Here is a 25002-nt window from a genome sequence, read left to right as displayed (position 1 = left end):
GAGACGAAAAGTCTTTGACTCCACCCTATTGAGAAGAGCTGCATGTGGGGAGCCTCCCCACACATGAGAGTTGTACTCCACACAGGAGCGGATAAAACCCCTGTATAGAGTCAACAATTGTGCAGGGGCAAAGAAGGAACGGAGTTGGCTTAGCACACCCAATCGCTTGGAAGCAGATTTTACAAGAGATGTAATATGATCTTTCCAAGACAAGTACTGAGGAAACGAAACCCCAAGCATGTTCAACGATGATGCAGGATTAAGTTGAGTATTATTAAACATAAGTGGGTATACCTGTGGAAGATTTTGTCGGGTTGATAGGTGCAAAAACTGAGTCTTTGATGCATTAAAAGCAACCAGATTATTTTTACCCCAGTCAGAGATACGAGCCCATTAGGTGTGCCATAGCCTCATCCCTTGCCTGTTGAAGTAACTGCTGAGATGGACGTTGTGGGAATCGAATGGAAAGGTGAAGGGTGGAGTCATCAGCGTATGAGTGGATAGGGTTAGATGTACAGCTTAGAAGGTCATTGATGAATAAAAGGAAGAGAATTGATGATAGGACAGAGCCCTGAGGAACCTCACTGTTAATAGATCTAGGAAAAGAATGAGAGCCACCTACAACAGCAGCTATAGAACGACCAGAAAGGAAGCTAGAGATGAAGGCACAGATAGAAGGATAGAAACCGTAGGAGGGCAGTTTGGAAATTAAAGATTTATGCCAGACTCGATCGAAAGCCTTTGAGATGTCAAGTACAATGGCAAAGCTTTGGCCAAAGTCCCGAAAGGAGGATGACCAGGAGTCTGAAAGGTAGGCTAGAAGATCGCCTGTGGAGCGTCCCTGACGGAACCCATACTGACGATCAGAAAGAAGGTTGTGATAGGAAAGATCCTTTAAAATTTTTCTATTAAAATAGACTCAAAAACTTTTGAGATACAGGATGTTAAAGCAATTGGACGATAGTTAGAGGATTGGGAATGGTCACCCTTCTTTGAGACTGGCTGAATGAGAGCAAACTTCCAGCAAGAAGGAAAGGTACATGGTGACAGACAAAGGCGAAAGAGTTTGCCTAGGCAGGGTGTAAGCACAGAAGCACAGTTCTTGAGAACAACAGGAGGGACTCCATCAGACCCATATGCCTTATTAGTACTGAGGCCAGCAATGGCAGAAAATGCATCAGCTGAAGAAATTTTAATGTTAGCCATGAGGAAGTCAGAGGGGGGAAGTGATGGAGGAACAACACCGGAATCGTCTAAGGTGGAATTGGAGGAGAAAGTCTGAGCGAAGAGATCTGCTTTATCAGTAGAAGAAATAGCTACAGAACCATCAGAGTAGAAAAGAGGAGGGAATGATGATGAGGTAAAGTTGCTAGAAAGGTTTTTGGCAAGGTGCCAGAAGGAGCGGGAAGAGTTCGAGTTAGAGAGTTGAGAGCATTTTGTACGGATGAAATTATTTTTAGCAGAGCGAAGAACAGACTTAGCACGATTCCGGGCAGAAATGTATAAAAGATGTGATTCAGGGGTGGGTTGGCTCCGGTACCTTTTATAGGCCCTCTCCTTGTTGCGAACAGCATTAGAACAAGCGTGATTAAGCCAAGGCTTTCGTGCATTAGTCAAAGGATATGAGAAAGGAATGTATGCTTCCATGCCCGAGAGAATAACCTCCGTAATGCGTGAAGCACACCCAGATGGCTCCCGGCTATGGAAGCAATAATCATTCCAGGGAATGTCAAAGAAGTATTGCCTGAAGGCCTCTCAATCTGCAGCTCCGAAGTGCCAGAGACGACGTTTTTTTGGAGGGTCCACAGGCCGTACCGGAGCGATAGGACAGGTTAAGGTGATAAGGTTGTGATCGGAGGAGCCCAACGGAGAGAAAAGATTAACAGTTTAAGCAGAAGGATTAGTTGTAAGGAAGAGATCAAGTATGTTGGAGCTCTCTCCAAGGCGGTCAGGGATACGGGTAGGGTGCTGTACAAGCTGCTCTAGGTCATTAAGGATAGATAAGATGTAGGCTTGTTCACCAGGTGGATCAGTGAAAGGAGAGGAGAGCCAAAGGTGATGGTGAACATTGAAATCAACAGGAATGGAGATTTCAGAGAAAGGAGAAATGGATAGAATGTGTTCTGTTGTAGAAGTAAGATTGTCAAAGAATTTTTGATAGTCATTAGAATTAGGAGATAAGTAAACAGCACAGATATATTTAGTCAGAGAATGACAGGAAAGCCGAAGCCAGAGTGTAGAGAATTCAGAAGAATCGAGTTCAGGAACACGAGAGCAAGATCAGTTGTTGCGTATATATGCACAACAGCCACCTTTGGCTTTGAAATGAGTATAGAGTAAGTAGGAGGATACAGAAAAGGGTTTGCTGTCAGTTGCCTCAGACAGCTGAGTCTCAGTTAGAAAAAGAAGGTGAGGTTTAGAGAAGGAGAGGTGGTGCTCAACAGAGCGAAAGTTAGAGGAAAGGCCATGAATGTTGCAGAAATGAAGAAGAAGAGAGTCAGACAGTGGTTCCAGGCACCTTGAGTCATCACTGGGAGAGGGGCTGAAGGTGGAGGCCTTTATTGTCCCCTCCCCTGGGGACTCTGAGGCTATGTTAGTCACGCCATTTTTTTGAAAATTTTGAAAAGGAAGTGTGGTGTGTACTGTGCATGTAATTTGGTGTTGATAGTTGGAGAAACTTGTATTGGAGAGCATGCTGGTCTACTCTCTCTGTTACTGAGACACTGAAAAAGTTCAGCAAAGGGGGATGGTCGGGACCTAGTCCCAAGGGCTGATGAAACGGGAGCTCCAGCTCTCCCTGTCATCAGCTTTCCATCCACATTGGGAGTACTGCCCTGCTCAACTGGTGCTACAGTCTACTCCTTGATAGTTGATGTAATGACTGTTTGTTGGTAATATGAAATACATCTAAAATGATTAATGCCAAAACAGAAATGTGGATGGTTAGGATTTTATGGTAGAGCAGTGACTCTAAGGACTTGAACAGTGAGTGAGTGACTGAATGGATTATTTTACTGGGCACACTGTTGAAAGTTCTCACTCTGTTGTGCATTCTCCTTTCTTGCTTTCAGGATCAACTTTACCCTATCCCCAGGTGGGAAAAAGATTCTAGGTTGATGCTCACTATGAATGATGAAATTAAACTAGTTGTATAGGTTTTTTCTGAAAAATGGTTTCAGACTGCACCCTGAGGCCACAATACTTACAGTATTAACAAGCAAACATGGAACATGGAAGAATTATTAAAGAGAAAGTACAAGATATCAGAAGTCCTAGTGAGTGATGAACAGGGTGGCTTTAGGAGTGACAGAGGATGTGTGGATTAAATATTTGCAGTGAAACAGATAGCAGAGAAGGCTTATGAGAAGGACCATAATGTGTTAATTTGATTCATATATCTGGAAAGAGCATATGACAATGTGGACAGAGAAGGATTATGGAAAGCTTTGCTTATGTGCGGCGTAGATGGTAGGCTGCTAGGTGCCATCAGGAGTTTTTAGATGGTAGTGAATCATGCATAATCGTTAATGGGCATCTAAGTGAATGGTTCACGATCGGTGTGGGCGTTCGACAAGGTTGTGTGATGTCCCCATAGTTGTTCAATATGTATATGGATGGGTTGATAAGAGAAGTAAAAACACGAGAATGGAGAGGAGGATGGTGTTGATATCTATCTATTGGCAGATGCCTTAATCCTAAAAGGGGTGGCTACAAACAAATTTGCTCCATGTTGCCCTGTTCCCTGTCATGTCTGTGGTTGATGAGTTTGCTTGACCATGGTAATTGCTTGGCTGTGGTTTATAGGTCTGCTTGACCAGGTAGAGTAGTGTAAAATACCAGGGATAAGTGTTGTACAATGTGCTGTAGAGACCTTTTATATTGGCTTTCAAAGTTGGGGTATGTACGAAATGGGACCTCGGGAGAAGTCCATTATTCAGATGGATCCACTGTTCAGACATGCGTTTGGCTTTATTACATCGGATAATTGAGGGGCTACTGTATATATATATATATATATATATATATATATATATATATATATGTATGTATATATATATATATATATATATATATATATATATATACATACATATATATATATATATATATATATATATGTATGTATATATATATATATATATATATATACACACATAGGCATTTGATTATGAGAGGAAGAGTGTGAATGAAGGGACAGAGGTGAGTATCAGTTCACTGAACATGGGGACATCCCTTTAGGTCTATTCATTTCTTTCACCGGACAATTCAACTTTGGGTGAACTTTTCTTACTGTAGGAGTTTGATCTCAGCCTTAATGAACTCGTTTACAATAGGAAAGGTCTTATCTGACTGAATATAACTGACTGGTAACAGCAAGAATAACCTGGATAGGATGTAACCCAGATTTGAGTGGGTAATCCTCATATCCTATCTGCCACAGGGACCAGCGTTGGAGTCATCCTTCCTGACACAGTGGATAAGGAGATGCGAGAATTGTTTGAACAAATCTTGACTCAGTTGACACAGTATCAGGAACAGATGCCACCACCTGGTGTGGATGTAGCCAAGGAGAGTTCAGCCATCAGTTCTTCCACTTCTGAGCGCATTGCTGCAGGTTTGGTGGCAGGTATCAGGCACGGCAAAATCACAGTTTTGTATTTGTGAGAGGCCACTAGTTTGTGTACAGTGAAAATGCAAGATTTGTGACATTTTTGGGTATGTATAAGAAATTATATTACCAGGAAAAATAAGCTCTAGCTAATTAGTTTTGTATCCTTATCATTGGTAAAGTGAAGTGTGCCAGTTGATGGTAAAAATCTGTTCAGTAATGTAAATCTTTCAGATCTGTCTTACTCAATTATTTGTGTAAATAAAGTGTTTATATTGCTTATTCATTTTTAGACTATCTTTTGTACACAATAATATTGGTAATTGGCTTTCTTTGCTGGATGCTGTTTGGGTTGCATTGATGTGTTTATTACTGGTATCGTCTTTGTTTTGTGCAGTGCACTGTATCTCTGAATTATCAGCACAGTAGTGTAGCTACATAGAATATCCTCAGGCCTCTCAGGGTTATGTAAATGGTATCAGAATTCAGAATATTATGTGCTGTTGTTAATCTTTGTAAATACCGTACTGTATTAGATAATTCTGTGATTTTGCTGGGTGCTTAATTATCTACTCATGTATAATGTAGCATATGATCTTACTAACATCTTTCTTGTGGCTGTTTTCTCAAAATTGCATGTCATCACTAGAAACTGATCTTTGATGTTTCATATTTTAGTTATGTGGCATTAGTTGTATAAGTGTTTCTGACTGATATTCTTATTCAGGGCTAACTGATTGCTTTCCTTCTGCTTTTCGTGGGGTTAGAGGAAAGAGAACACTGTTGAAGTATTTCATGCACATTGAGGCAACACAAAGGTGGGGATGGTGTGAACAAGGTATCACATTACCCTCTGATTATCTCCACAAGAATAATGTGAAAGGCTTCTGATGTGAGTCCTGTGTCTGCCCAGGGCAAAGTAAACTTAGGCAGATTTTATGCCACAGGTGTTATAAAGCACTTGTATACATGGATATTTTTTCTTTGATGAAGCCAAGAGTTTCAAGGGCCTGGGTTGTATTTGAATGGATGTATGGTCCATTTCACTGGGCACTTTGTTCATAGATCTAGTTTAGCACTCTCTTGTATGTGTATTATTCCTGGAACTCCATTTATTAGTGGGAAATAGCAATACGATGATGATGATGAAAAGGATGAAGATGAGATATATTCAGTAGTTGCGTCACATGTTTTATAATAGTTTACATAGTTCACTTTGATTAAAATTCTGACTAACCATGACCCTTAAAGGCTAACTATTGCACTGAGGCTTATATTGTGGCTACTGGCAGACAGTTTGAATTATTTGAGGGAAGTACCTCACCTTATCCTTTGAGATTGAAAACCTGTTTCACTTCACCCCAAGGTGGCAGTTAGGACACTGGGATTTAGGGATGATTTTTGGCAGGTGATTTTACAGTAGTTAGCTGAGGCAGACATCCTGTGGAGGGTTACACATATAATTTTGTGACTTGTTTTATTTTTGTTTTGTACAATAGGAGCAGAGGCAGTGTCAAAGGGTGTGGTGTGGGGTGCAGGAAAGCTGAGTGAACTGATCACTTTTGGGTCAGAAAGCCTCAAGACCCACCTTCAGCCAGGGCAAGAGAATCGTGAGATTGATCCCAAGTGGCAGAAAACGGCTGAGGTGGCCAGGAGTGTCTCAGGCACTGCAGTCAGGGTCAGCGGTTACCTCTGTGAGTTCATTTGCCTTTCAAAACGTGTGTAGGTGTCGTATGTGTGCATGTACTGTATTCATAATTTCATTTGTAGTGTTACAGATTATGTTCAGAGTAAAACAACCAATATAGCTTCATGATTAATTACAGGTTTTTATCATTTTTAATTTTTAATTTGACCAGTTGTTTTTAAGGGTAATTATGTGTGCCATGAGGTTATATTATGCTATGCAGAGCTGGATATTCCGCAGTCGCTTCTGCAAACTGCAAAGTCCACAATTTCAGAAGTGTGATTTCATTTGCAGATTTGTGCGGATACTTCTGCAATCGCTTCTTCAGACTGCGAAGTCCACAATTTCGGAAGTGTGATTTCATTTGTGGATTTGTGTTTGCGACAAATTTAATGCAAATTTGCAGTTTTGCTTTTGTGGAAGTACTTCCACAAGTGAAGACCTACCCTCAAAGCAGCCTGACCACTGAGAACTTTGAGCAGCTTGTTTTTATGATGAGCAACTTGGGCCTGCTCAATATGGAGTTGTCTCAGTTGTTGGAAGAGTCTGACTGTGACTGTGGAGTGAGGACTGGGGAGGATAGAGCCAAGGAATAGAGGTGGACTGGTGTGACAACTTGTAAGATGTGAGCTGTGAAGTGTAATAATTTTATTAATTTATTTACAGTAGTGAATTACTTACCCTTGGTTTGTAGTAAAAACAGTCCATTATACTAATACAGTATAATAATATTTAAAATACTACAGAACCTGATAGTTGCCAAACTCATTATTAACGACTTCACTAATGACAGGTAGTGAGTTCTTCCTGAAAAAATAGTCGGAAAAATACAGAAAATCAACTGGAGGATTATAAGTTGAATTGGTAAGTTCTTTCTGCCGAAAGTTATACGTACATTTAGCGCTCACTCTTTTATTTGTTTTTGCGTGTATATGTGAAAGAGAGTATTGATGCAAACAGTAATGTCTTCCATTAACCCCTGAAAAAGCCCTGGCATTGAACAACCCTTTATAGTACCAGTGTCACTGTTGTCGAGTTAGCGCAAGCTGTAAAAAACAGTGAATAATTATGGGAAGGGAATGAAGGTCACTAGTATGTTTACACGACCCCATGCTACCATCCCAAACAGTCAGGTGGTCACTTAATCTCAGATGTTTTCACCCATGTGGCATATGCACCGTAATTTTATTAATTCTTCCGTGAATCATAGCGAATCACAGGATGTGTTTAGGAAGCTAAAATACACATTGCTAGGTGCGCCACATCTGTAAGAAAAATAAATTGGTTTTAGAACTCTTAAAAAATCTTTCCGGGGCCAGCCAGGGAGCACGCAAATTTCTGAACCCACGGCCATTGAGGAGTTAAGCCATTAAGCCATACCTGTGATTGTTTGTTTCTGGCACAATAGAAGAAACTTACTCAGTGTACTCAAAGGTGGATTTTGTTTCCCAACTTTCCAGCTGTAGGTTAAGTTCGGTTTGGTTAAATTATTCTATCTATCTATCTATTAAATTATTAGGAACAGTTAAACTCGGTTAGGTTAGGTATAGTTAAACACTTAGAACAGTCCCTTCCACCATTACGCTGCCGAATGAAAAAAAGAGTTGTGAGATCCGAACAGCTAAAAACAATGGGAAAACAGATTTAACAAGGAACGTTTATATATGGGTCATGCATTACAGTGTCAAAGGTTCTTAGGCTAAACAACTACCAGTAAATGTCATAATCAGGAAGGCATCAAGAATTAGTGAATCTGAAGAATTAGCAAGGGGGTTTGGAACACAACCTCGCTAGTTTGGGGGAGTTACTGTACATATTTTAGTTTTACTATAAATATAATTTGATATATTCCATTCAGTACAACAGACAGTTTCCAGATTTCATAAAGTCACCTATTGTTAATCAGAATAGAGTGAATAAAGATATAATGTAGTGGATGAGTAACTTGAGATGATTTTTAACCCCTTGGTTATGAAAAATATGATCCTAAACTTGATAAAATCCAAAATAATATCCAGAATAAAATGAAACTGATGCCATGGTACTGAAAGGGATTCAAATGATTCGCGTTTGCGTTTGCATTTGCGAAACTGCAAATTTCAAGAAGATTCTGGATTTGCGGTTGCGGCTGGTAATGGTTTGAGTTTGCAGAGTTGCGTTTGCGGAAGTGAAATTTCGTTTGCAGTACCCAGCTCTGATGCTATGAATAAAGGTGTGCTTGTGGAGTTACACATGTAGCCTTCAGGTTTTGATTTTGTGACCAGCAAACCCTCATCCCCAAAGCTTGGAAATGTAACTCTCATTTTCCCATAAGATGCATAATTTCTCAAGCATGATCTTTCTTCATCATGCCACATCCAGTAATGCATCTACTGAATAAAAGAACTCTCATCTACTGTGTGCATCTATGTACGCTCATGATTACTAATCTCTGACCAGCGAGTTAGCCAAAGTCGTGGCCAGGCATAGGCTACACAATCAGACACGTTCAACTATCGTTCGAGAAAGGTTTAGTTCTTCAATATACAATTTTCTAAACATCACTGGAACACTTTCACTTTGCATATTATAGTACCTTTTCAAGTAATGTATATGCATTTTAAGAAATAGACATGAAAGTTGGTCATAGCTGTTATATTTAGTGTGTAATGAGTGCGTGATAATATTTGACATTCATACTGGGTTTTATTAATATGTTTATTACTTCACCGACCTATTTCGTGAGGCGAGCCTTTAACGGAGCTGTTGACAGGTGATAACGGAGAAATATCCACGACTACCACGGCAGCTGGCACCCACACGACATATTCAAAGTATGCTTTATAATACTATCTTTCTATCTACCAAAGCCTGATGCCCTAATCCCACAAAGGGTGGCTGCAGACAAAAACGCCTCCAAGTCGCTGTGTCTATCACCCACCATTTGACTGCCCTCCTCCGAACCCACTCCCCCCTCCCTCATATACCTCTCTACTCCATCCCTTCACCTCATCCTCGGTCTTCCCCTCCCTCTCCCTCCCTCCACTTCACCTGCATACACCCTCTTAGTCAGTCTTTCATTCTCCATTCTCTCCACATGTCCAAATCACCTCAGTGTACTGTATTTCTCCAAATTTTCTCATCCACATCCACATCCACCCCACAACGTTCCTTCACTTCTTCATTCGTCAACCTGTCCCTCCATGTCACTCCACATGCTCTTCTCAAGTAACTCATTTCCACTGCTCTCACTCTTGACTTGTTTCCCTCTAGCAAGGTCCATGCCTCACTTCCATACGTCAGGGTAGGGATCACAATACTGTCATGCAGCAACGTCTTAACTTCCATACTCACCTCCCTATTTCTCATCACTGCTTTAAGTGATCCAGCAACCTTCCTTCCCTGCTGTACCCTTTCAAGCACTTCATCCCCAAAAGTTCCATCCTTACTCATCACACTACCCAAGTACTTGAATACACTCGCATAATACTACAGTAAAACCTCGATTTAACGGCATCCTAGGGGGCCCTGAGCATGCCGAAAAAAATGAAATTCCGTTAGATTGGGGCTTACACCTATTGATACCCCTGGACTCACACTAACACATTTTAACACATTTTTAAGCATATAAACATGTGCAGACATACAAAATCAGTAAAAAAATTTTATATTTAGAACAAAAGAAAGCATATATGTGTGGTATTGTAGTAAAGTACTGTACAAATCCAGGTAAGTACAGTACAGTAATCCATGTAAGTACAGTGCACTAGTCTTCATACAACACGAGATAGGTTATGCAGAACCTCGTGCAAAATTGATTTCGCACTAAAACGTGACATATATTTACATGTAAAATAGGGGGTTAGGTTCCAGGAGCCTCATATTTTATGTTAAAAATATATTTGAAGAGAGATTACTAGAACATATATTTACATGTAAAATAGGGGGTTAGGTTCTAGGAGCCTCATATTTTTCGTTAAAAATATATTTAAAGAGAGATTACTAGAAATATGTCTGTCTTAAGACACCGAAGACAGTGTGTTTACATACGACCTCACCAACTGGACATGTCAGTGCATAGCTACTACAGTCTAACCTTACCTAACCGATTAGTTTTGCCCCCTAATACTCCCCATAAACGTTTTAATCACCAAGGATTGCCACTAAGCCTCTTGAAAGTCCTCCTTGGAAATCAAGCAAAAACTTGACCTAAACATTCATCATATTCATTCATTGCCAGACGCCATGTATCCTAGACGGAGTGGCCAAGGGCTTAGAGTTAATTGTTTTACAGGGAGGGGCACTAATCCTCCACCAACCCCACTTGACACGTAGGGATGCCAACAGCATCTGGTTTTCCCAGGCAGTCACCCATCCAAGTACTAACCAGACCCAACGTTGCTTAACTTCGCTGATCGGACGGGAAGCGGTGTACTCAACGTGGTATGGAAAAAAATATATAAAAAAAAATATATAAAGAAGTCGTCAGCATGGAGTGATTACGTATCTCACTTCTCAGATACACACGAATGCAGAAATCATGAAAAATAAACAAGTCAGCCTAACAGTATAATTTGTATGACAATATAATTCCCAAGAACTGAGCTCACATAATTATCTTGCCTAACTGTTTATGTCAACACGTAGTGTCTTCATGTATCATAAGATCCGAATTTACTTGATCAAAGATCGTCAGTTTATAACAAAAAGATTGAGCACAAAGCCTTTTTTCTTCTTTTTTTCACACTCATTACACTAAAGGCGAATACATGAATTTTACTGCTCCACGTGAATAATGGCCAGCCAACATCACGCATATTTCGTCACGAATCACTTTCTGTACTAATAAAAAAAAATGCAATGTGAAACTTTTTGAAAGCTGTTAGTCATCAACAATAAAGGAAAAAAAATATATAAAGAAGTCGTCAGCATGGAGTGATTACGTATCTCACTTCTCAGATACACACGAATGCAGAAATCATGAAAAATAAACAAGTCAGCCTAACAGTATAATTTGTATGACAATATAATGCCCAAGAACTGAGCTCACATAATTATCTTGCCTAACTGTTTATGTCAACACGTAGTGTCTTCACGTATCATAAGATCCGAATTTACTTGATCAAAGATCGTCAGTTTATAACAAAAAGATTGAGCACAAAGCCTTTTTTCTTCTTTTTTTCACACTCATTACACTAAAGGCGAATACATGAATTTTACTGCTCCATCATTAACTTTTTTTCCCAACAAAGAAAACTATCCACATCGTAAACATCCCGACTCATTTTACCCGTCTGATCATTTGCATTTAAGCTGCAACGCTACACGCCACTTTGTCCAACAATTTTACATTTTCATTTAGAATAAATTCATGTGTTCATAGCACTTTCAGGGTGCTTAGGCATAACTAAAGTTAGTGTGGAACCACATGCTCAGTTCTGAGAGGAAACGAGGAGCAAGAAAATAAGCAAATAAACTTCTCATCACAGCAACCTTTCACACAACACTGAGGTAGGCAGCAGGCTGTGGTTGGTGGTATGGGGGTCACGTGGGTCGGGTTGTGTCGAGGAAACCAATCAGTGACCGACAAAAGCATTACACACGAGTTGTATCTGGAAATCCAGTACTAAAACACCCATTTCCCACAGTTTCTCTTGTGCAGTTGAGTGGTATTACCATGACATTATATAATTATGGGAGAAATTAAATGCTCGTGTTATTGTAAGATCATTTTGTTTGGTCTTAAATCTGGTCTCTGCTGTAATCCAGATATTAGTTGGCAGGTTGGAGTAGAATAGATGGCACTGTGTAAATTATGAAGTCTATAACACTAGTTCATAAATCTAACCTTACATGCCAATTTTTTTCACTTTGGGGTCAGGCTAGGTGGGAGGAAGACTAGGTGAGCATAAACATACCCAGCTGGTGGGAAACTGCAAACAGATGATCGAGATGCATGTGGTGCCCACCACATTTGAATTTGTTTCTAATTTATACCCATTTTGGGGGAATTTTTAATTTTTTTTTGCATAAATATTCCTTGGGAGATTTGTGCCTTTAGTTTGGGGTTGCTGTTAGAATGAATGCTGTTAAATCGAGGTTTAACTGTAATTGACAAAAATTTACCATTACTCGTTACTTTGAACTATCCATCTCTATCTATTGCCAGAAACCTTAATCCCGTACGTGTCGGCCTGAAACAAATTGCCTCCACGTCACTCTGTCCCCCACCATTTCACTGCCCTGCTCCCAGTTCACAACACCCTCTCTCATATACCTCTCCAATCCATCCCTCCATCTCGTTCTCGGCCTCCTCTTTCGTCTCCCTTCCTCCACCTCACTCACATACACTCTCCTCGTCAGTCTCTCACCCGCCATCCTCTCCACATGGCCAAACCACCTCAGTGTGTTCCTCCTAACGCTTCCTATCACATCCACATCCACACCACAATGCTCCTTTATATCCTCATTTTCAGCCTGTCTCTCCATGTGACTCCACAGGCTCCTTTTAAATAACTCATTTCTGCAGCTCTCACTCTTGCCTTGTGTTCTTCCAACTACTGTCATGTAGTAACTTTTTCACCTCCATGCTCACTTCCCTGTTTTTTATCACTGCTTTCAAGGAACCAGCAACCTTTCTTCCCTGTTATACCCTTTCAAACATCACCCTCCAAACTTCCATCCTTACTCATCACACTCCCCAAGTACTTAAACGTACTCACATTTTCCATTTCCTCACCATCCAACTTCACTGTACATTCACTGACTTCACCTCTTTCAAAGACCATCACTTTACTCTTCCCTACATTCACCTTTAGATTCCGTTTCCTAAACACTCTCCCAAACTCATCCACCAAGCCTTGCAGCTCCCCTTTGTCTTCCTTTAACAACACAGTATCATCTGCAAACAACAGTACAGGGAGTTTCCAAACACTACCCTCTCTCACTAGGGCCACTCCAACATCCACTGCCCTGCCTTGTATCTCTTTTATTACCCCATCCATGTTCAGATTGAACAACCATGGAGACATGACACATCCCTGTTTCAAGCCAACCTTCAAAGAAAAAAATTCACTCAGTTCACCATCCACACGCACTGCAGCCTTGGCACCATCATACATACTCTTCACAGCATACAACAACTTCCCATCAACTCCATATATTATTAATACTATTCACAATCCTTGTCTATCCACCCTGTCATATGCTTTCTCCAAATCCATGAAAGCAGCACACAACTTCTTTCCCTTCTCTAGTAACTTTTCTACTAAAGATCTAAGAATGAATATCTGATCTACACAACTCTTCCCTTCCTAAAGCGTCCCTGTTCTTCTCCAACTGATTCCTCTGTTATTTTCCTAATTCTGTCAATAAGTATCCTACCATACACTTTTCCTGTCATGCCAAGAAGACAAATGCCCGTATGATTACCACACACTTCTTTTTCCCCTTTTCCATTGTACAAGGGAATAATTATACCTGACTTCCAATCCTCCGGGACTGTACCTTCCTTCCATGCCAATATGCACATCTTCCATATCCATTCTACTATCTCTCCCCAATGCTTCAGCATTTCACCACACACTCCATCAATTCCTGGGGCATTCCCCAATTTGACTTTCTTCATTGCTTCCACAACTTCTATCCTACTGATTTCTTCCTGTCTTCTCACCTCCCTCCTTCTCCCAGCCATTCCCCAGCCACTTATACTCGCATTACTTCCATTCTCTATGTTCAGCAGTTCCTTAAAGTGTTCTCCCTATCTGCTCACTTTTTCTAGTCATATCAGGCCCCATTGCCATCCAGTGGGAATAGCTGTGCCATTACTATGTGATGTTTAGCTGCATGCCCCCTCTGGTCAAAATATGTGCCAGTTAATGTCTCTGATTCATAAATGATTAATATATATGAAGCCAGTATCCACATACAGTGGCAAATCCATATTTACTTGATGGAAATTGCCCAATTGCAGATTGATTGACCAAATGTCAGCCCCAGTCAGAAATGCAGATTACTATAAAATGGAAGAGAAACCATAAAATTATGGTAATATTAATTAGAGATATAAGCAGTAGAAAGCTTCAGAACACCTGGTTGCAGTTCTTTGCCCAGCCCAATAGTGTAGAGGCTGTGTTTGAATGCATGGCTCGTGTGTGGTCATAACACTGCCTGCCACACGTCTCTGGTCAGAGATTGGTGATCATTAGTGTCCCTGCCCATATTATCTTTGTGTATCTATGTACCTATCTATATTTTCTATTTGTATCAATGTACAGTACCTATCAATATTTTGTCTATCTATCTATTTATCTATCTCTCTGCCTATCTACATACTGTATTGTATTTATACATACATTCCTTATATATACAGTAATCCCTTAATTATCTGATGTTATAGAGCCATAGGCATGTCTGGGTAGTGGCAGTGTTTGGATAATGAACGATATCCTCCTAACTGTACCCAGACCCTACCTATACCCAATCTCCAACCTTTACCTAACCTATTTGTACAGTACCTCTGTTTGCTTTGGCAGTGTTTTCCAGTCATTCAGGAATATTTAGACATCAAAACACACATAAGAATATTGAAAATAATTTTTAACCAAGAGAACCATGCAAAAAAAAACACAGAAAACCAAAAAACACCCTACTTTTACACTACCGTATGTGTTGTACGTCTCCTAATTTTGGCTCTGTTTTCCGGTCATTCTGCCATATTTAGACATCAAAACACACATAGGAATATCTAAAATAATTTTTAACACTAAGAAAACCATGCAAACTAAAACACTGAAAACCAAAAAACACCCTGCCTATACACTACTGTATGTACAGTACCCCTCATAATTTTGGCACTGTTTTCTGGCCATCCTGCCATATTTAGACATCAAAACACACCTAGGATTATCCAGAGCAATTTTTAACATCAAGAAAACCATGCAAAAAAAACAAAATCCCCCAAACTCCCTGTCTAGACACTACTGTATGTACAGTACCCCTCCTAATTTTGGCACTGTTTTCTGGTCAGTCTGCTATACAATATTTTGACATCAGAACACACATGGGAATATCCTAATAAATTTAAACACCAAGAAAACTATGAAAAAATCCTAAAGGTCCCTGCCAAAAAGCATTCGATTAGGGTACTTACCACCCACTGCACCGTAGACAGGTTTTGTAACCCTCACACCTCCAGCAGATGTACAGTTGTCCCATATGGTCTAGTGGCTAACCTTTGCGCATAGCAAAAGTCGAAGAACTCCTCCTCCTCCTCCTCCTCCTGTACTTGCTGGAGCTGAGTGATGAGTGGTGACATGCAGTGTGGTGATGGTGGCCTACCTGCCTCAGGAGACGCTGAAGACAATCGCAAACTTACGTCCAACGGAGACTCAGCGGCTGTTGATGTGCTTGGTAGAGGTGTATCAGATATCCGCATTCGCATCTGCATCCACAAATTATCCGCATTTTTTTTAAAAATTGGCATCCGCATCTGCATCCACTTTTGCAGTGCAAGTAACATCCACATCCGCAGTAATGGTAAATTTAACATCCGCATCTGCACTTTGAGAATGGGAATACAGTAATCCTTATACTATCCGGATGCCCACTTTCCGGACACCCCACTTACCGGACATTGTGGACCTGGACCTTCAGATCCCAAAAATGGCCAAAAAAGAAAAAAATCCCATAAAACGATTTTTTTCCCCTCCCGTAATTTGAAATAGCCACGCAGCGCCGAACAACTGTTTACACCATGGCCCTTTCTCCCCTTCCTTCCTCCCCCCTTCCCCCCTCCCCTGTCAGAGTTGCCATTTGGTATTTTTCATTACCAAATGTGGGCCAATTTGGTAATGAAAAATTCGTTTGGTAATGAATCAGAATAATGCATTACCAAATGGATTTTTTGCATGTATGAGGATACACAGGATGGAGATGGTGGATTGTCTGCTCTCTCTGATTAATTTCCTAGCCTACATAGTGTGAAAATAATCAACATGCTGTTAATTATAAGGAGAGTGATTACATGTATTTCCACTTGTATATATAATGAAATTGAGGAGAGGATTAGACAGGCTTGGCGAGCTGTTGCAATGTTGAGCTCTGTTTGGAATAATAATATGCTTTTGGTACGTACTAAAGTGAAAATTTACAAGTCCATGGATAGACCAATTTTAATTTATGGGCATGAGTCATGGTACAGTACAATTGTAACAGATCAGAAAGTATTAGGATTTGAGAATAAAATACTGAGAAGGATTCTTGGGGTAAAGTGACAAGACAGTTACAAATGAAAGAGTAAGGGATATTACGAGAGTGGAACCAGTTAATGAATATATGAGACTGTCTCGCTGGAAGTGGCTGGGACACATATACAGAAAAGAAGGCAGTTTAATACAGGATGTGCCAGAGTGGACTGGTAGAGGAAGAAGAGGTAGAGGTAGGCCGAGGGAAACCTGGTTGAGGACAATGAAAAGAAAAGCGGGAGAGGAGTGTTGGTGGGACTTTAAGGAGATGGCAAGAGACAAATATTGGTGGAGAGAGTTCATCGAGGCCCTATGCATCCCGTGGGGTGCCACAGGAAATGATTGAAATGCTAGCTTTACGAGTTTGGTAATGAAAAGTTAAATTTGATAATGAAAATTGAATGGTTTGGTAATGTGGCTCTTGTGATCAGGCAACTCTGTTTCCCCGTCACGAACACCCTAACAGTTACTGCTTAACTTTGATCACGAGTGGATGCTTATCGAGGTGGATGCCACATGTGCTTCTTTTTTGTGAATAAACTGCAATACCTCGCCAGTAGACCACACAGGAATTTACAGTGTTGTGCAGTGTTAAGAAATTAGAATTTAGAGTGCAAAGGATTAACTGTGGAGTGGAAACTGGTGGTTGAAACTGGCGTGGTGCAATTAACAATGTGCAGTGTTAAACAATTATAACTCACAGTGCAAAGAATTACTGCAAGTGCAGCACAACACTGGATTACTGTACGTACTTCAAGAGCATTTTCACCACTGCCAAAGTCTTAAGAAGGCGGCCACAGACGTGCTGGAAGTACCCTGGGTGAGGTACAGTCACTTCTAATTCCTCACCCTTTGGTTCCTTTTCATTTCTTTCATGCTTTATGTCCATCATTTGTGTGAATAGGGTCTTAAATAGGTTTAAATGGGTTCTATGCATGTCCGGTAGGGAGTAGTAGTAGTAGTACTTGTTCCCTAGGCAGTCTGGCCGAACAGCCCCGAGTCCCTTAGGAAGGCCATGGCCAAGACCGGGCTTTCCCACAAAGCTCTCAAAGAGTGTATGTTGTGTTGTTGGTGTAGGTGATTGTGTGCAATGCAGTCTTCCCTAATGTGCTTAATAGTATGGGGTGCTGTGTTGTATCCTGGACAGGCATCAGCGACGGAGTCATCCAGCCTCTTCTGGTAGCTTAAGAGGTCTGGATGGTGCCCACATCTCAGCCTGGCCAGGTGGAGCCTGTCCTCACAAGGAAGATACAATTCAGAAGGGTGGATGTCAGGAGGCCGTGCATGCAGCTGTGTGTTGTCTTTAAGTGACTGAATGGAGCGGCGAGTGATCTGAGTGTGGATATGCTTCTGGAAGCTGGTTTGAGGTGGGCGAGGGGGGAGAGATGACAGTATTTGTGTATGGTATCGTGTGGTGGGTGTTGTTTTGATGTTCCTTGGTGTGGGTGGGTGTGCTGCCATGTAATGTAGTGGATGTTGTAGGTTTGTGGAGGCTGCAGCAAGAAACTGGGTACCTCTCATGACTAGGTGATCCTTGACTTTGAGAACTTTGGTTTCTTGATGTAGGTGGTCTGTGGGTGTGGTAGCTGTGCATCTTGTGATTATTTTTAGGGCCTTGTTCTGTATGGTCTGTAGAGTGTTGTAGTGCGTTTTGGACAGGTTAGAAGCCCAGGCAGGGCTTGCATAATTCATCACTGAACGTATGTATTGTTTGTATAATGTGGTGGTGGTTTCTTTGTTGTGTCCGAATGTTGTATGGGCAAGTGACCTCAAGGCATTGAGTCTTGGTGTTATTTTATTTTTAATGTTTGTGATGTGTTGTTTAAATGACATTGATGTATTGTAGGTTACACCAAGGATTTTGTGTGTGTGTGGTAAGGGAGTGGTGTTTATGGTGAGGTGTGGGATGTGACTGTGTTCTGCTGTCCAGTTTGTGAGAAGAGTCACTGTAGATTTGGCTGGGGCTATTTTGAGCCTGTTTGCAGTGAACCATTCGTGTAGTGTATTGAGGTAAGGTTGAATGATGTGTGCAGCTGTGTTTGCGTTTTGGTGCGTACATGTAAGTGTTATATCATCTGCATAGGAAGCTATGTGTATCTGTGGTGTGTAGGGTGTGGGTATGTCGTGCATGTATAGGTTAAAGAGTGTAGGGGACAAAGCAGATCCTTGGGGGACGCCGTTTGTGAAGTTTCTGATGTTAGAAGACTGACCGGCAAATGTTACGCGTGCACATCTGCCTGCTAAGTAGTTTGCCAGCCATCTTTTTGTGTTATTGTGCGTGTTTGTGTTGAGTATTTTGTTTGTGAGGTTGTGGCGGGGGATGGCATCAAAAGCTTTGCTAATGTCTTGTGTGATTAGGATTGTTCTGTGTGGTGGCCTAGTTGAATTCATGCCATCGAAAACTCTCTGTGTAAGGTCTGTAAGAAGGGTGTTTGTGGAGTATAGTGGCCTTAAGCCATGCTGTGACTGGGCTAGGGGTATGTGAGGTGTGACTAGTTGTAGTATCAGTCGTTCAGTGACTTTAGAGGGGGTGCAGAGGAGTGTGATGGGGCGATGTGAGGAGGGTAATGTGGGGTCTTTGTTGGGTTTAGGTATAGTGATGATATTGCCATGCTTCCAGATGTTGGGTATTATGTTGTGTGAGTAGCTATAGTTTCGTATGTTGGTGAGTGCTTGTATGCCTTGCGGTCCTAGGTGTTTAAGTTGAATATTTCTTATGTTGTCTGGTCCACAGGCAGATGAGTGCTTGAGGTTGTTAATGATGTGCTTCGTTTGGTTGTAAGTGAAAGGTGCGTAGTCTGGGTCTGTGGGGAACTGTCTCTTACGTCGGATGATACGTCGGTCTTCGGTAGGGAGTTATTTAGGTGGCTTTCAAAGTTTGGTTGGGTTAGGGTCCTTAAGTACCAGTCCAGCAGGCAGGTGCCCACTTTCCGGATGAGACCACTTTCAGGACATGCCTTTGGCTCTGTTACATTGGATAGTGGAAGGATTACTGTATGAGGATATTACAAAATATATCAGTGCATAAAATTAGTTTAAAAATATTCTATCTCTCTATCTATCTATTGCCAGACGCTTCAATCCCGTACAGGGTGGCCACAAGCAAATCGCCTCCACATCACCCTGTCCCCAACTATTTCACTGCCCTGCTCCCAATTCACACCCCCTTGTCTCATATACCTCTCCACCCCATCCCTCCATCTCATCCTTGGCCTCCTCCTCCCTCTCCCCCCCCTCCACCTCACTCACATACACTTGCTTCATCAGTCTCTCACTCTCCATCCTCTCCACATGGCCAAACCACCTCGGTGTGTTCCTCCTAATGCTTCCTAGCACATCCACATCTACACCACAGTGCTCCTTTATATCCTCATTTGTCAGCCTGTCTCTCCATGTGACTCCACAGGCTCCTCTTAACCCCTAAACCGCGGGCTTGTTTACCAATGACTTGCGTGTGCTGCGGGGTTATTTGGGCTCCGACAGACTCTCAAAAAATATTTGCCAAAAATCAGTTATTAGTCCTAGAATAATAAAATTACATATGCTTATGGCACATACCTTCAGCTTTCTCCTGGAATGATTGTTGAGCCTTCGTCGGTTACCGTAGGACTTGTGGAGACCTCTGAAGTAGGGTAACGAAGTCTCCACTTTACACTTCCCGACAACCCGTAATATGATTACCACAGCCAGATACAAACACTATAAACACTATTCTACAATTTTCAAGTAGTTTGGGATCCATACTCAAAAAAAAAAAAAAAACACTGTGAAAGCAATGGAAATTACTAGTGCGTCTGATCGTCGCACCGGCACTAGTTCGCTCTTGGTAGTCTGTCATTTATTATTCATGAAACCCCTCACACTTTATATTTCTATTACTATATAACACTTATATATATCTACAGTCTTTATCCATAAGTTTCCTTCAGTAGTATTAGTTTATTGTCACTGTAGGGATTCAATTTCTTTCAGTAAAATACGTAGCATTCATTTTCTCGTCCTGTATACAGTACTGGCATTGAGAGTGAATGTCACTTTCATCTTCACTCTCATAACTCATAGCATTCAGACATGCTAGAGTGAAACTTTCACTTTCATTACTCCTAGGGTATATACTCGTATTCTTATACTACTACTCATTTACATTTCTATTTACGTTCTCTATTTTATTTACGTTATTTACATTTCTATTTTATTTACACTGTGTTGTGCACTGTCACTTGAAATAACTTATAAAACTATTTTCCATTGTTCACGTATATTTACATTCATTACTTTCACTTGCTGTTTACACATTATTTACACATTATTTACAATTCCACTTGCACTGTTTTACTTAATAGAAAGATCGTAGTCACTCTTTTATCAATTGTCAGCCCTATACCTCTTTCCACACGAGGTTTAGTAGGGGGTAAAGGTCACAGGGCCATTTGCATGGGGGTGAAAAAAGGCCTTGAAGTCAGCAAGAAGAAACATACGTACTTTCGCTTCGGAAGATGAGAGTAAACTGATAACGGAGGGCCAGCGTGGAGGCCTGCTTGGGGGTTATTCAGAGTTACCAATATTACTTCTTGAAATAGCTAAGTCTAGCACTGATATGATTGGCAGGAAATCTAGACAATACATTATAAATTTGGTAGTTCCAGGTGAATGTAAATATCACTTAGGCTTCTCCCTTCCCTCCTTACACGTATATTTATTACGAAAATAGATTAGAGGCCTACTTAGGAGATATATATTCAGAGCTACCAATGTTACATCTTGAAACAGCTTTGTCTAGCACTTATATGATTGGCAGGAAATCTAGACAATACATTATAAATTAGGTAGTTCCAGGTGAATGTAAATATCACTTAGGCTTCTCCCTTCCCTCCTTACATGTATATTTATTACGAAAATAGATTATACGGCATATTTCAAGGGGAAAAAAACAGCGAAAATTAGTGAACAAGTGCACATGAGGTGTTGTCAGGTGATAATTAGCCAATTCCAGGTGTATGGCACTCTCACTTACCTTATTTCTTTCTTGTATATATTATTTGGTATAAGAATAGGACATAGGGCTTATTTCAATGGATGAAATCAGTGAAAAATTCCAGGGAAGATTTACTTAGCGTAGCATGGCCGGGCAGGCGAGAGGATAGGGTAATGGAGGGGGGGTAGGGAGGGGAGTCAAGAACGGGGAGAAATGGCTAAATTGTCAACAATGGATGGGAGTACAGATGAGATTAGGAGTGCTGACTAGTGTTGGACATTGGCAGTACTGATAGATGATACAAGCCCCCACTTGGAAGCCCGGGTGAATTCAAAATAACACAGAATCACAAAAGCGACGCCCCGCGGTATGATCCCTTGCTCCCAAGCGTCACGAAAGTGAATCCCCGCGGTTAAGGGGTTAAATAACTCATTTCCACTGCTCTCACTCTTGACTTGTGTCCTTTCAACAACTTCCAAGCTTCACTTCCATACGTTAAGAGTTGGTATCACAATACTGTCATGTAGTAACTTTTTCACTTCCATGCTCTCTTCCCTGTTTTTTATCACTGCTTTCAAGGAACTAGCAACCTTTCTTCCTTGTTGTACCCTTTCAAGCACTTCACCCTCCAAACATCTATCCTTACTCATCACACTCCCCAAGTACTTAAACGTGCTCACATTTTTAATTTCTTCACCATCCAGCCTCACTGTACATTCACTGACTTCACCTCTTTCAAAGACCATCACTTTACTCTTCCCTACATTCACCTTTAGATTCCGTTTCTTACACACTCTCCCAAACTCATCCACAAAGCCTTGCAGCTCCCCTTCATCTCCACTCAAGAACACAGTATCATCTGTAAACAACAGTACAGGGAGTTTCCAATCTTTTACCAGGGCCACTCCAACATCCACTGCCCTACCTTGTACCTCTTTTATTACCCCATCATGTACAAATTGAACAACCATGGAGACATGACACATCCCTGTTTCAAGCCAACCTTCAAAGAGAAAAATTCACTCAGTTCACCATCCACACACACTGCAGGCTTAGCACCATCGTACATACTCTTCACAGCATTCAACAACTTCCCATCAACTCCATATATTCTTAATACTTTACACAATCCTTGTCTATCCACCCTGTCATATGCTTTCTCCAGATCCATGAAAGCCCCATACAACTTCTTTCCCTTCTCTAGAAACTTTTCCACTAAAGGTCTAAGAATGAATATCTGATCTACACAACCTCTCCCCTTCCTAAAGCCTCCCTGTTCTTCTCCAACTAATTCCTCTGTTATTTCCCTAACTCTGTCAATAAGTATCCTACCATACACTTTTCCTGTTACACTAAGAAGACAAATGCCCCTATAATTACCACACACTTCTTTTTCCCCTTTTCCTTTGTACAAGGGAATAAGTAAAAAATATTATAATATATAATATATATATATATATATATATATATATATATACACTGCTTCCCGTCCGATCAGCGAAGTTAAGCAACGTTGGGTCTGGTTAGTACTTGGATGGGTGACCGCCTGGGAACACCAGATGCTGTTGGCATCCCTACGTGTCAAGTGGGGTTGGTGGAGGATTAGTGCCCCTCCCTGTAAAACAATTAACTTTAAGCCATTGGCCACCCCGTCTGGGATACATGGCGTCTGGCAATGAATGAATGAATATATATATCATCATCATCATCAGCCATAACTAGTCCACTGCTGCACACAGGCCTCCCCCAACCTTTTCCACGAATTCCTTGTCTGAGCCAATCTTTGCCGCGTTTTCCCAGCAAATTTCTCAATCTCATCTCTCCGTCTCCTGTCTGGCCTTTTTCTGCTACACTTACATTCTATTCGTGTCAAGTCAGTAAGCCTCTTGCTCCATCGGTTATCCCTTATTCTTTCTATGTGGCCTGCCCACCTCCATTTCTGTTCTTTTATAATTTCTATAATATCTTTGACTTTAGTTTGCTCTCTCACCCAAGTTGATCTTTTCCTGTATCTTAAAGATATACCCAACATTGACCTTTCCATTCCTCTCTGAGAACGGATTAATTTATTGTCCATTGATTTTGTCAGTTTCCAGGTCTCAGAACCATACGTCATAGCTGAAATTATGCATTCGTTATATACTTTTTGTATTTGTATATATACAGTATATACAGTATATATATATATAGAGAGAGATACGAAAAGTATGTAACGAATGCATAATTCCAGCTGTGACATATGGTTTTATAAGTAATCCCTCTAATATCCGAACGCCCAATATCCGAACATCCCCACTAACCGGACATAATCGTCCCGGGATCCAATATTCCCAAAATGGTCTGAAAACCGCAAAAAATTAGAAGAAAAAAAAAAAAAAAAAAAAACGAATTTTTCCCGCCAGTAATTTGAACTTGGCACATGCGGCGCGGGACAGCTTTGTTGTGGCGCGTCATTCCTCCGACGTCCAATAGAGCACTGCTGCATCCTCCCCACTTTCCACCTGTCTCTCGTCGCAAGTGCACGCTTGTCGTCATGGCTGCCCACGTGCTGGCTTTTGTGGTGGTACCTTACCTGCTGCTGGCACTCCTGCTGGTCTCGTGCCTCTTATTAGTGTGTATGATGATGGCCCCGCCGCCTGAGAAGAGGAAGAGAGTGGTGTTGACTCGAGAAGAAACGGGAGATATTGGAGAAAGTAGATGCGGGGTGGTCTTCTTCTCGTATCCTCCGCGAGTTCAACCTGGCCTGATCTACTCTGTTCGATATCAAGAGATCCCGAGACAAACTCATGCAGTACACGGCTGAATTCTCGTCAAGAAGCAAACGCAACTTGGAGAGGAAGGTGATGTTTACTCCCAAGTTTGCTGAAATCGACCGCTCCACGTTGATTTGGTATCGACAGCAACGTCCTGCTGGTGTGATGGTACTTGGAACGGAGCTGAAGGCTGCTGCTGAGAAGTTCGCCAGGCTTCACTACGCCCTAGACTTCAAGGCATCCGAGGGTTGGCTCTTCGCGTTCAAGTTACGGCATGGACTTACCAACCGTAAAGCTCATGGCGAAGCTTTGGATGCTAATGAGGATGGAGTTGACGAGTTTTGGCACAAGGTGAAGGGCTTGATCGACAGGGAGGGCCTCACTCTCGGTCAGGTCTACAATGCTGACGAAACTGGTTTATTCTATCGCTCTTTGCCAACGAACACTCTAGCCGAGGAGGCGGAGAAGCGTGTACCTGGCCGCAAGCTCTCCAATCAACGGATATCTGCTTTGCGTTGTGCCAGTGCTAACGGCATGCACCAGCTTAAGCCCGTTGTTGTTGGCTGTGCAAAGCAGCCTCGGTGTCGTCATGGGGTGATGGATGTCCTTCCTGTCGTCTGGTACTATTCTTTGAAGGCATGGTTTACAGCCCAGATCTTCAAAGACTGGTTCCACCTCCATTTTGTCAAGGAGGTCATACATTACCAGACGGAGAAACTGGGAATCCCACGCGACCAGGTAAAGGCCCTCCTTCT

General features: G+C 41.5%; 1 protein-coding gene and 1 pseudogene across 1 annotated transcript in view; one reads left to right on the top strand and one right to left on the bottom strand.

Annotated features, from left to right (window-relative positions):
• Positions 1-25002, top strand: part of spartin — a 556986-nt gene that overhangs the window by 292529 nt on the left and 239455 nt on the right. Inside the window, exons 8-9 of the mRNA XM_080276831.1 lie at positions 4442-4615; positions 6109-6303. Of these exons, the coding sequence (XP_080132957.1) occupies positions 4442-4615; positions 6109-6303 (369 nt within the window). The remainder of the gene's footprint in view (positions 1-4441; positions 4616-6108; positions 6304-25002) is intronic.
• Positions 10614-10732, bottom strand: LOC145405718 (5S ribosomal RNA; annotated as a pseudogene).

Source organism: Coenobita brevimanus, chromosome 67 (genome assembly GCF_032717465.1).
Source record: "Coenobita brevimanus isolate Jiangsu-jjx chromosome 67, ASM3271746v2, whole genome shotgun sequence".
Classification (NCBI taxonomy): Eukaryota; Metazoa; Arthropoda; class Malacostraca; order Decapoda; family Coenobitidae; genus Coenobita; species Coenobita brevimanus.
Note: the sequence above shows the minus strand (reverse complement) of the source record. Positions and strands in the feature narration are given on the sequence as shown.